At 35.0% G+C, this 14,291-nt stretch overlaps 1 protein-coding gene across 1 annotated transcript in view; it reads right to left on the reverse strand.

The window, feature by feature from the left end:
* XPR1 (xenotropic and polytropic retrovirus receptor 1) overlaps positions 1-14,291 on the reverse strand; it is a 224,596-nt gene that overhangs the window by 80,455 nt on the left and 129,850 nt on the right. Inside the window, exon 3 of the mRNA XM_041756166.1 lies at positions 6,272-6,373. Coding sequence (XP_041612100.1) covers positions 6,272-6,373 — 102 coding nt within the window. The remainder of the gene's footprint in view (positions 1-6,271; positions 6,374-14,291) is intronic.

Below are 14,291 nucleotides of genomic sequence, written 5' to 3' on the forward strand. Positions count from 1 at the left end.
TCCATGCAGGGAGCCCGACATGGGACTCGATCCCGGGTCTCCAGGATCACACCCCGGGCTGCAGGCGGCGCTAAACCGCTGCGCCACCGGGGCTGCCCTATTTATTTATTTTAAATTTTATTTATTTATTTATTCATGAGAGACACAGGCAGAGGGAGAAGCAGGCTCCATGCAGGGAGCCCGATGTGGGACTCGATCCCGGGACTCCAGGATCACACCCTGGGCCAAAGGCAGGCATTAAACCGCTGAACCACCCAGGGATCCCCAAGAATATATTTATTTTTTTATACTTATTTTGCAATGGTATAAGCTTGCTAATTCAATTTATGGATCTCAGTGTTATTTGAAATAAAAAATAAGTTTGTAAGAAGGGTGAGCCATACTAGAGGATTCAGGATAATTTTATTATATTATGTGAAATTTTTGTTCTGCATTTATCTGGAATTCTTTTTTCTTCAATAAAATATTTTATTTATTCATATGAGAGAGAGAGAGAGAGAGGCAGAGACATAGAGGGCGAAGCAGGTTCCATGAAGGAAGCCTGATGTGGGACTTGATCCTGGGACTCTGGGATCATGCCCTGAACCAAAGGCAGATGCTCAACCGCTGAGCCACCCAGGCGTCCCTTATCTGGAATTATTACCTGAATCGTTACACCTCAAAATACTGAGTTATAAAATCTCCATGTATGAATAGAACATAGTATTCTTTAATTTTCTCTATAATAATAATTGGATCCTATTCTCTTACAACTCCAGCCTCAGCAGACTATTTGTTATCCTCCTCAACCCCAAATATGTCATGTATTTTGATGTCACAATGAATTGTATCTGGATAGGTGTTTCCTTGGAAAACTGCACTCCACGTCCTCTCCCACTGTTTATCCCCAATATGCTCCTCCAAGAGCATGTGGAAATGCCTCTGCATTTTCAAAGATCCAATATAAACTTCATTTCTTCTGGAGGCTTTTTCACAATCCCTCTCTTTTGCTCCAAGTAAAGTCAATGCTTCTTCCTCTCAGTTTCCACTGTACTTTGCAAAATTCTAAACATCAGGTTATTATAGTATACATAAACTGAAAAGAAATAGATACAACTGGTAAATAAACACATTAGATATAATCAGGTATTTTTTATTCTACTATATTCTATTCATACATATGTTTTTAATGCTTGTGATGACCCCAGGTATTTTCATTTCCTGACCTATGTATTCGGTCATAACCTACAGTTTAAAAACATTAATTTAGATGATAGTCAGCTTTTTTTATGAAGATGCCATCCTGCAAGTGGGTTACTCCATGACCAGGGACATTCCCCAACTTACAGTTTTAGAAAGAAAAAAAAAAGATAAAATAGGAGGAAATGATAGTGGATAGTACATAAATAATTGTAATTTTAATTTTCATCAGGTATGTTAATAAGAAAGCAAGCCAGTATGGTTGCTTTAATTCACATCCCCTACTTCTCCCCTGACCTTAACCTTCCCTCCAAACCCCATTTTTTAAAAGCTCTTAAGTAATGGATTCTGTTGTAATAAACTCAAGAGAATCATGATGTAGGGCAAAATAGTAAAACAATGGGAATTTTAAACCATATAACAGACCTATGATCAACGTGATTAATATATACTAATCTATGTCTTTAGACACATAGAAGCAAAGAGCTAAACCAGCCATTAAGTCCTAATTTAGCTATGTGGGTACTAGACACATATAATCACTTGTAAACTGTATATTTATTATTTCAGTGAAAGAGATGCTTATGTTTTATTACACTCAGTGGCATAACAATATAAAATGCCTCAAACTCGATAATAAAGAACAAATACATAACAGGATTATAGTTATAACTGTAACAGAAATAGTTCTAATATACAGTTGGTCTTGCATATATATGAACCCTGAAATATGTTACAGCCAAGAAATAAATGTTTCTATTGCCATAATTTTTCATACTTACAAATAACTCTACTGCAATTTCTTTCCTTTCCGTCTTCCTTCCCCCTTCTCTCTCTGTTTTTTGGTACAGTTTTTACTATAAGCTTGTAACACTGTTCTGAATTCATAGTAACCGAAGCCAAAAGATTAGGACAGGTAAGAAAAAACTGAGATTGTTTAGAAACAAAGGAAAAAGACTATATAAAACATTCCAACCAAAAATAAATAAATAAATAAATAAATAAATAAATAAATAAGGCCTTGTCTGTTTTAATTGTGGTATATTAAAAGCAACAGATATATTCTGAGATTTTGTTTTTATTTAAGTACATAAAAACACTGCTTCAAAGCTAAGTATTTTGAATGGAGAAAGCAAACGGGTTCTAGCAAAGACAAAAATGTTGTAATATAAAGTGATTAATATTACCCATGGAAAAGGACATTACTGATCACCACAAAAAAGATTTCTAACACTATAGCTTTCAGGATTGGCACCATTTTTAGTACTAGAAGAGATCTAGGAGACTTTAGTGACTAGTAATGCTATCACCAAAAAGGAGTCTTCCTTTAAAAAACTTCCCTTTCCTCCCATGGTCTTCAAATATTAAAAGATTTTATCTGTTGGGGCACTTGGGTGGCTCAGTTGGTTAAGCTTCCGACTATTGGTTTTGGCTCAGCCAGTGATTTCATAGGTCCTGGGATCAAGCCCTGTGCCAGGTTCCATGCTCAGTGTGGGGTTTGCTTGAGGATTTTCTCCCTCTACCCTCTCCTCACCTGAGTACTCTCTTTCCCTCTCTAAGATAAATAATTTTTTTAAATTAAAAAAATATTTCATCTATTAATATAAATGTTCATATTAACCAAAATTATGTAATAAAACATAAAGAGTAATAAAATGACTTACATCAGGTTTTGTGAAATACTGACAAATAGCTTCTGATTCCTCACAGGTGGAACCCAAGAGGGCTGGGAATCAATTTGCTCATTTTACTAGCAAGTACATGGAAGCCTAGAAAGGTTAAATGGTAAACTTCTTCTAAAAAAATAGTAATAAGGTTAAAAAATCCAAAATGTAACTGGTAGGTAATGATATGAAAATAAGTATCTACATTTTAGTAGTATTCACTGTTTTGTTTGGCTTTTATAGCATTTTGTTTGGGGTATTTAAAAGTTTAACTCAAGACTACATCTCACTTAAAAGTGACCTTTTTTTTTTTTTTTTTTTTTAAAGTGACCATTTTGAACAGCCCAGGTGGCTCAGCGGTTTAGGGCTGCCTTCGGCCCAGGGCCTGATCCTGGAGATCCGGGATCGAGTCCCATGTCAGGGTCCCTGCATGGAGCCTGCTTCTCTCTCTGCCTGTGTCTCTGCATCTGTCTCTCTCCCTCTCTGTGTCTCATAAATAAATGAAATCTTTAAAAAAAAAAAAAGTGACTGTTTTTAGCTAACAAATCATTGGTGAGATACAAGTGGGTGGAGGTAGGTTTATAGGCTGAATTCATCCTGTATTATTTATAGGTTTTCTGTGCCCTAGTGTCAGAGAATTGCAGTCTATGAGACAAACTGCCATGGAGAAGGTGGCTAAATAAGGAGAAAAATAATATTGTCTAGGACAAGTGCCAAATTCTATTTCTGTCAATCATGTCTTCATATTACCCATCACTTCCTGACATGGCAAAAAGTCAGTCTGAAGACTATCAATTTGTACCTACTCTGTGGTGACATCAAGTGGCATGCCCTAGTGGCCCTGCCAATTCACAGAGAAAAAGGAAGTCATTTAATAATCATAGCCTCCAAATTTTTAATTGTAGAAAACCCAAAATTATTTCTGACAAACAATCAAATCAAAGATACCATTTTTCAAACTAGGGTTGTAAGAACAATATGGGGTCATTAAAAGCAATTGTGTAGATCGTAAGTCAGCATTTTATAAGTCAAATAGAAATAAATATAGAAAATAGAATATATTACACATAGAAAGGATATTACTCTATGAAAAGAATTTTAATTGTTTAAATATATTGCATATACACACATATATAGATGTATACAAACATACATAAAACACACATATCTGACTAGGTGTAATGCGTCACAATTTATATACAGTTTTTACTATAACTTAACATATAAAAAATATGTAACTATTGTTAACAGTAGAGATTTCTTTTGCTGTATCTACCAAGAAGTATTATTTACTCTTTCTAAACTAAATTACCCAAGTAGAGTGGGGCTCAGAGATCCTTCCCCAAATCATAGCAAAAGAAAAATGCTAATAAACTTGACCTTGTATATCTTTCATTTACAGCCTTAGGTCATATATTACAGGCTTTTCTCAGTCTAAACACTCTTTCCCCTGCAAGTGCCTTCCTCTTTTAGCTTCCTCTTCCTCATTCTTCATTACATGGCTGACCTCTCCTTCTCTGTCTATACTGCTGGTTCCTCTTTTCCTCCTACCTAACTGCAGAAATTATCTTTGTTCTTGCACACGGCCATTTCACTGTACATTTTTCCCTTGCTGAAAATCTATTCATCGCAGTTTCAAAAAATATTTCTATTTTGTCTCTGCATTCTAGGTGCTTACAATGTAGTGAAAAGGACATGCATGTATACTGTGCCCTTTCATGGCTCTGTGCCTCTGCGCCTCTGCATGAACTGTTCTCTTTGCCTAGGAGTCCAGCCACAAGTAAAAGATGAGGAGAAAAACATAGAATTAAGGCATTTGCTTCCTTTTCTGTTTCTTTTTTGCTAGACTTGCTAAGACTAAACCAGTAAAAAGGGAAGTCAATGATGCATTTATTTACTAATTCTTAGAAGAAATTGTTATTGGAGCAAAGTCTTAAGGAGCTAAAAATTTAGTCAGTAGTTGTACAGATTTGCCATGGATTGAAGAGAGATATCTTTTCTAAAAAGACTGGAAGAAAATAAATAAGGGTTAGAATGTCAACAAGTATTTAGGGGGAAGGGTGGCATAGATATGCATACTATATTATACACCAACAGGAGCTAAAAGTCTTTATTTTAAAAAAATTTTTTTAAAGATTTATGGAGAAAGAAACTCAAGATTATGCTGAGTTCAGAGTCTGACACAGGACTTGATCCCATGACCCTGAGGAGCAGGACCTGCCTGAGTCAAAACCAAGTCGGACACTTAACCAACTGCACCACTCAGGCACCCCTGAAGTACTTTATTTTTATTTGTAGAGTAGGAGGTATAATGAGCATGATGGAGAAGATGGTAGGGTCAGAGAATTCAAGAGAATGGTGTTGGGTTTATAAAAACATTTTGGAGGAGTGCCTGGGTGGCTTTAGTCAGTTGAACATCTGACTCTTCATCTCAGCTCAGGTCTTGATCTTGAGGTCATGGGTTTGTGGGTTTGGACCCTGTGCTGGGCTCCATGCTGGGTGTGAAACCTGCTTAAAAGTAAACAAAACAAACCCACTTTGGAGCATGGAAAAGGGCACTGATTAGGACCCATGGGCAGCTTTGAGGACATAGTTAAGAATGTAATAATGAATTTATACTAGTTCAAATTTGTTCTACTGTGATTTCTGCCCCCCTGACTATCCTAAGCAACCTGTGCATAAGCATAAAGACAGTAAAAAAAAGCTGCATTGGTCCACAGCTGGAATTTCACTAGGCAGAAGCATATAAGGCAATGAAGGTGAGGACATTAAAAAGCACAAGGGACAAGGTGCTTAACATAATTGATGGAGAAGGAAGTAACCCTTGGAGGGGCCTTATCTACTGGAATAGATGAGGGAGTCAAGTAACTTGAGCTTTGTGAGATGAAAAGAGATATTAAAGGAATAGGGTGGTATATGAATATATATAACAGAATTTTAAAGGGTCAGATAGAAATAAATGGAAGTTCTAGTATTTTCTGCTCAACTTCAATAGCATCTTGTAGAGGACACTATAGAGAAAATGCTCTAGAGAGACAGAAATGAATATTCAATACAATGGAAAGGCAAAGTGATGTAATTAATAAGCAGGAACTGTGTAATTCAGCTCTGAAATAATAAAATCAAACATCTGACTCTTTACAGCTTCAGACTGGACTTTAGTGAAGCTCTATTAAAGTACTGGTTCATAATGAGGTCCCCAAATCTTTGCAAATGCAAAAGAATCTAGGCAATGAGCATATTAGGCTTAAATATTGAGGTGCTAGATGTATTACTACCCCTGGCTAAAGAAAATATCTCTAAGTGCAGTACAGGAGAAAAACAAGCCCTAGTTTAAAAATGATGATCAAAAAGTTAAACATGGCAGTGTTGCTCTTTCCTTAGCAGCAGAAATTGTCTCCTGTATATTGTACCAAAAAACTACTCACCTGAATAAAATGTGTTGATTTTGGCAAGTTCCTTTTCACAGGTTTGGAAGAATTTTTCTTCAAACTTGGCAAAATACCTCTTTACTGTGTCTTCATCTGTAACTGAAGGCAAGGAAAAATTTTAATTTAATATCCAATGGCTAATAAAGAAAACTAAGGAAATAAAATCTAAAGGTACTACTTTCTTAGTCTTCAAAATGACAACAATGAACTGTGAACCATATTAAGAAAAGAGTACTGAAAGGCCTCTTAATAGGAACACAGTTATTTTTTAACTGAATAAGACTCACTAAGTCTCTATTATAATAAACTTATAGTGGTAAAAAAAAAAGTGTTCTAAAACTTCAGGAGAGGAAGACACTACTGTCGATAAAGGTGATCAAGAAAGACTTAAAGTGTTGGGAGTTGAAATGAGTAGGATTTAGCAAGAGTAAATATTTCAGGGAATAAATAAACAGAAAATGAAGACATGAATATATAATATGTTACAGGAAAAAGTGAGTTGATTGTTTCTACTATATTATATTGCTTTCTACTCATTTTCACTTAGCTGCACCAAATACAGGAAAAAATTATAGACTGATGGTTATAAATTACATATTCTTGATTTTATTTATTCACAAGAGTCACACACAGAGAAAGGCACAGTAGAAAAAGCAGAGAGAGAAGCAGGCTCCATGCAGGGAGCCCGATGTGGGACTTGATCCTGGGTCTCCAGGATCACACCCTGGGCTGAAGGTGGCGCTAAACCACTGAGCTACCAGGGCTATCCTAAATTACATATTCTAAGACTACAGTTGCTGGGTAGGAAGATAAGTGAGTTGACCAAATGGAATATTGTACAAGTATGGTGATAAACAGCAAATGACACCTTCGGGATAAGTAGTATGGATTCTGGCAAGTGAGAGCAGATGTACATCTAGTTAGTTGCTGCCCTGTGGTGACAGGGGGTTAAAGTTGTCAGATCTTCCAATTTTCAGAAGTCATAAAATCTAGATATTTTAAAAACACAGTGTAGACGAATCAATATAGGTCTCTGGAGGCTTGATCCATTTTGTGAGTTCTGTTATGTAGCTGTCAATTTACTGAATACTGTAAGTATAGATATCTGTAGCCTCAGGAACCCCCAAACCTAAATGGGTATGTTTCTTGTCCAAGTGAGATCTGCCTAGACTCCAGATAGTAATCATAATTTAGAACTATCCTATTTCTGGATCTCTGGGGCAATCTAAGCTTCAAATGCGTAGAAAAATATAGGTCCTTTTATGTTCCCCCCATCTTAGAGCAATCCCAAAAACTCTTAAACAAATCATCTGTCCAGAAGGAAGAGAAACAGTATTTCCCTGAGTAATATGCAGTACAAACATATACATACTAATTCTTTGTACCAGAGATAGTTTAAGGAAAAACAAAAGCTTAAAATGAAGTTCTAAAAAGCATGTCAAATCTATTCACTTATTTTGAGTAACACAAATTTAAAAAAAATAAAAACTACACTACACAAAACCTTGAAATACTTATATATCTACTTCTATACTTCTTATGTTTTAGAACTTAACAGATAACAAAGGATTGTATTGATTTTAAGTAAAGAAAGGGTGGCCACTTTAAGTTCTTCATGTAAGCTCCATACTTTAGGTATAATAAAGGCTATAGCTGCCCAAGGTCACGGAGAATTATTTTTTCAAAGCAAAAAGCAAGTCAAAGCTTTCTTTTAAGGTGACCTTGAGTTAGAGATGACCCATGGTAACAGATGCTGCTCTTATAATAGCATTTAGCTATAGCTGATTTAAAATAAAAGTAGTATCTCATTCTACTTTATTACCCATTTTTAAAATTTTTACTTTATTGGATTGTTAGGGGGAAAAAAACCCCAAAAGCAAAATAAAGGCTTAGCCGTATTTACTTTGTTTCCTTATAAAAAGAACAAAGTTGTTCACCAAAGCAATTTAAATATAGCTTCTTTTAAAAATAATTTTAACATATTAATATTTACACACAGGTTGCATATTCACCAACATCAACTATTTAAAAGATTACTGAGGGCAGCCCTGGTGGCGCAGCGGTTTAGCGCCGCCTGCAGCCCAGGGTGTGATCCTGGAGACGGGGGATTGAATCCCACATCGGGTTCCCTGCATGGAGCCTGCTTCTCCCTCTGCCTGTGTCTCTGCCTCTCTCTCTCTCTCTCTCTCTCTCTCTCTCTCTCTCTCTGTGTCTCTATGAATAAATAAATAAAAATATATATAAAAAAATAAAAATAAATAAAAGCGTGGGATTTACTTTAAAAAAAAAAGGATTATTGAGCCTAGAATACAAAAAAATTTAAGTAAGCCTCTAATAAACTAAAACACATAAGTTTCATGTATTAAAGCATGAATATTCTACCTATTAATCAATCACATATGAATCCTTCATTTCCTAGATTAAAGATTGTTTTATCTAAAATATTAGTAGTCTCTTATGTAGATTTCTGGTTCACATATAACTTAATAGTCACAAATCAGAAGAGGGTAGAGTAAGGTTACAGCAATACTAAAAAGTAATAGCAAAAGAAAAGAGGAAAGAACAATACATAAAAATAGATCTGCATATACAGGTACCCTCCTTTTTTGAAAGTTCAAGTTACACCACTTTGCTTTTACAAAAGACATGAGGTTTTTTGGTTTTTTTGTTTTGTTTTGTTTTTTTGCTAACTAAAAAGAAATCTGTAGAGGATTTTTGCTTTTACCCTCTCACCCAAAAAATAGTTTCCAGCATTTGTTTTGCAGCAAGGCATTACAAAGGCATCAAGCACCCTGGCAGTATGGGTGGCACCCCCAAGCTCCTTCCCTGGGAATTGCACTTAGCATCTCAACACCAAGTCGCCAGAGATTTGGACTGTGTCTGTGAGCACATCTATGCTTTATCTCGATTTATTTTGTGCATCTGTTACCAAAGTATGTCCTAAGGTATCAGAAAAGCCTAAGATAGGATATTTTTTGGTTCTGGGAACAATAAATTAATGTTTCAACATAAATTAATGTTAACTGCATCTTCATATCATTTTTTTTTAAGATTTTATTTATTTATTCATGAGAGACACAGAGAGAGAGAGGCAGAGACACAGGCAGAGGGAGAAGCAGTCTCCACACAGGAGCCCAATGTGTAACTCGATGCTGGGACTCCATCCAGGACCATACCCCAGGCCAAAGGCAGGCACCAAACTGCTGAGCCACCCAGAGGTCCCCTTCGTATCATTTTGGCTTACAAAAGGTTTCATAGGAACAGTCTACTTTGGGGGAAACATGTACACAGGGATTTAAGATTAAGATAAAGGGTGCTTCAAATCAGTGAGAAAAGAATGGACCATATAAAAAATAGGGTTGAGCTATTCATTTAAATAAACTCCAAATGGAGTTAAAGAAACAATGTCATAAAACACAAGAAAAATAAATAACTCCAATGAGGAAAGTTTTCCTAAACATTACACAAAATAGGCCATAAAGGGAATGACCAACATCTCACAAAATGAAAAATCTCCACTCCACAAAATACCATAAGCAAACTTAAAAGACAAGCAATAGACAGGGAAAACATAACTGCAACATTTAAATTAAGGATTTACATGCAAAATAGACTTCCAAATGTCTTACAAATCAATATATTTAAAAGATGTTTCATAAGAAAAATGAAATTTTTAGATAAATTAGAGCAATTCATAGAAAAATACAAATGGCTAATGAACAAAGAAAAATGCTCAATATCCCGGGTATCAGTTATATGTGACTTTAAAATAATGAAATATAATTTTTAAACCATCAGACTGAAATAAACTTTAAAATATTATTTCAGCAATGCTAAAGGTAAATGAACTCTCACTCCCTATTGGTGGGAATGTAAATGTGTAAAGCCATTTAGGAAGGCAATCAGAGAGTAGCCATCAAAACATTCAGCGTGTTTAATCCCACATGTAAGAAATATACTCTAAAGGAATCTTGGCACAAAAAGATGTGTATGCAAGGATGTTCATGAAACACTGTTTTTAATAGCGATAAAGAAAACAAAGTAACGTCCAACAAAAGGGGAACAGTTAATCAAATTATAGTAACATCATATAACACTCTGCAGCCATTTAAAAAAAAAAAACACATACATCCCAGTATGTATGAAAATCCCAAGACACACTACTGATGAAAAATTTAAATAACAGCATATATACAGCATGACCTCATTTATGAAAAGATATGTGCATAAAACAATATTCATATGTACATTCAGAGAGAAGATTGGAAGGATGCATGCCAAACTGTTAGTTGTGGTTATCTCATTTGAAAGAGTAGGTATGAGAGGGAGTCTCTCATTTTGCTATCTATATTTACTGTATTGCTTGAATCCATTACGATGAAATGTATTCACAAATGATAAACAAATTGCGTTGTGCAAAGAGTATTATTAACTGGAAGAAGAAAAGAAACATATTACATCCAAATCTTTAAATTATACATAGTAGGGATCCCTGGGTGGCGCAGTGGTTTGGCGCCTGCCTTTGGCCCAGGGCGCGATCCTGGAGACCCGGGATCGAATCCCACATCAGGCTCCTGGTGCATGGAGCCTGCTTCTCCCTCTGCCTGTGTCTCTGCCTCTCTCTCTCTCTCTGTGACTATCATAAATAAATAAAAAATTTAAAAAAAAATTTTTTTTTAAATTATACATAGTAAAACCTAACCAGCATAGCTAGTTGAAAAGACTTAACTAAGAATTTATTATTATTATTATTATTATTATTATTATTATTATTATATTTTTAAAAGATTTTATTTATTTATTCATGAGAGAGAGAGAAGAGGCAGAGACACAGGCAGAGGGAGAAGCAGACTCCATGCAGGGAGCCCGTGTGGGACTTGATCCCGGGTCTCCAGGATCATGCCCTGAGCTGACGGCAGCACTAAACCGCTGAGCCAGCCGGGCTGCCCTTAACTAAGAATTTAGAGGTATTCAGGATGATTAAGCCTTTCACTCTGTTATGAGAAGTTGGGAGAATGCTGATTTTACAAAACATCAATCTCTATAATATATATATAGGAATGCTTCCTATAACTATAACCTATATAAGGACTGCTTCCTATAACTATAACCTATCTGCTGGATAATGTTAGAAATCAATAACTCTAAATTGGAGAAACAGAATTTTAGTGTTCAGAAACCAACTAGCCAATTTTCCTTGTTTTAGAGGTAAGAAAATACAGGTGAAGAGAACCTAGATAAAAAGAGGGTTTTTTCCCCTCTCCAGTAACAATTTAAGTTTTATAGATACTCACTATATTTTATAAAATAATGAATATTAAAGTGTCTACTATGTGTTACTTAACTGTGCAGCCACTACCTCCCAAAATTTGTATGTTGAATCCCTAATCCCCAATGTGACAGGGCCTTTGAGGAGGTAATTAAGATTAAATGGGGTCATAAGGATTGGGCCTTATTCCAATAGGACTGGTGTCCAAAGAGGAAAAGACATCAGAGATAGCCTCAGTGGACACTGAGAAAAGGCATGTGAAAAACATCCAGAAGACCCTCTGCAAAGAAGGAAGAGAGGCCTTATGGAAAGCAGGCACCTGACCTTGCATTTCAGTCCTGAGGATTTGTGAGAACAAAAGGTTCTATTGATTAAGCCACACATCTATGGTATTCTGCAATGGAAGCCCATGTACACTAATACAATGAATTTAACATGTTCTGAATTCAATAATTAGTCTCAAAAGACTAAGTCTACTTTTTAAAAAGGTAGCAAACATATAACAAGATATATCAAAAATTACAAGATTAGCATCAACAGGAAAAAAAAAAAAAAAAGCAGACAAAGGGGGAAAAAAGTCCAGAATTAGTGAAGAATGACTCAGAGAACCTTGCTGTAGAGAATCTTTCACTGTGAGCTAAATAAATATTAATTCAGTCAGTTATACTAAAGAGAGAGAGAGAATATGATGGGGAGATTTCTTTGTCACTTCTATTATGGTCAAAATTTCATCTCAAATTTATAGATGACAGAAAATTTCTTTCTCATCCACCCTGCAAATTAGTTAGTTAATAGAAAATGACTCTAAAAGTACTATTCAAGGTAAAACATTCCTATTGCATAGCAACCACCACCAAGTGATTTTTATAGCAATTGTCAGGAATATTTTAATTTTTAAAAAAGATTTATTTATTTATTTGAGAGAGAAGAGAGAGCATGCAACCTCATGCAACAGAAGGGGAAGAGGGAGAGAAACTCAAGCAGACTCTCTGCTGAGTGAGGAGCCTATGTGGGGCTCAATCTCACCACCCTGAGATCATGACCTGGTATGACCAAGAGGTGGACACTCAACCAACTGAGCCACCCAACTGCCCCAGGAATATTTTTATTTTTATACCAAAAGTGTCATCTAATTTTCACATGCATTCTCTCAAAAACCAATTTCTTAAAACCATTATTAATTTTTTCACATATCTCATATGTTCCACTCAACTTTTTATTACAATTTTCAATGTTCTTTATTTCTAGATCTTTAAGATATTGAAGAACAGGGATTTTTTAAATCTTTTTAGATCCTATGCCTAACATAATGTCTGAGAGACAGTATGTGCTTCATACTTTTTTTTTTAATGGCACGTGTTAAAACAATGTTAATCATTTTTTAATCATTATGATGTATTAATAAAGTTTTAAAAAATGAAATTTCAACAACTGGATATTCATGCACAAAGGATTTAATTGTACCCAACCTCATACCATCCATGATTCTAAATAGATCAAAGACCTAAATGCAAAAGTTAAAACTATGAAACTCTCAAAAGAGGCATAAATCTTCCGGACTGTAGCTGAGGCAATGGTTTCTTAGATATGACACAAAAAGCAGAAGAGATGAAAGAAAAGTTGATATATTGGACTTCATCAAAATTTAAAAATTTGTTTTTAAAAGAGCACTATGAAGAAAGTAAAAGAACTACCATAGAATGGGAGAAAAACATTTACAAACCATATATCAGATAAGGTCTAGTATCCAGAATATATAAAGAACCCTTAGGATTCAACAATAAAAAGACAAATCATCCAATTAAAAAATGGGCAAAGGATCACCAATCATTAGGGAAATGCAAGTCAAAACCACAATTCTACTTCATATCCACTAGGATGGTTATGACTTAAAAAGAGACAGACAGACAATAACAAATGTTGACATAATGAGAAGAAACTGGGACCTCATACAATGCTGGTAAGAATGTAAAAATAGAGCAAGCATGTTGGAAAACAGTTTGGTAGTTCTTCAAAAAATTAAATATAGAGTTACCATACGATCTAGCAATTCCACTTCTAGGTATATACCCAAGAGAAGTAAAAACATGTTTACACAAAAACTTATAGACAAATGTCTATAGCAGCATTATTTTTAACAGTTGAAAAGTGAAAACAATCTAAGTGTCTATCAACTAATGAATGGATAAACAAAATATGGCCTATCAATATAATGGAATGTTATTCAGCCAAAAGAATGGATGAAGTACTATTACATGCCATAGCATGGATAAATGTTGAAAACATTATGTAAAGGGAAAGAAGCCAGGCACTAAAAACCACATATTCCATTTATGTGAATTGTCCAGAACAAATTCACAGAGGCAAAAAGTAGATTAGTAGTTGGCAGGGTCAGAGAGGGGGGGAATGGGGAGTGATGAAAATGTTCTGGAATTAGGTAGTGGGGACAGTTATAGAAATTTGTGAATGTATAAGAAGCCACTAAAGCATATACCTTTAAGTGGTAAATTTTATAGTATCTGAATTATATCTCAATAAAATATATTTTAGCTCCAAGGTTAATCCTATAACAGAAACATAATGATAAACTAAAACATATTCATTTATTTATTCAACAAATAATTATTGTGCCTATTAGATGTTAGGCTCTGTGCTAAATGATGGGGATAGATGATAGATAGATAGATAGATAGATAGATAGATAGATAGATAGACAGACAAACAAGATAGATGTGGCTCCTACAGAGT

The sequence above is a fragment of the Vulpes lagopus genome, chromosome 1 (assembly GCF_018345385.1).
Source record: "Vulpes lagopus strain Blue_001 chromosome 1, ASM1834538v1, whole genome shotgun sequence".
NCBI lineage: Eukaryota > Metazoa > Chordata > Mammalia > Carnivora > Canidae > Vulpes > Vulpes lagopus.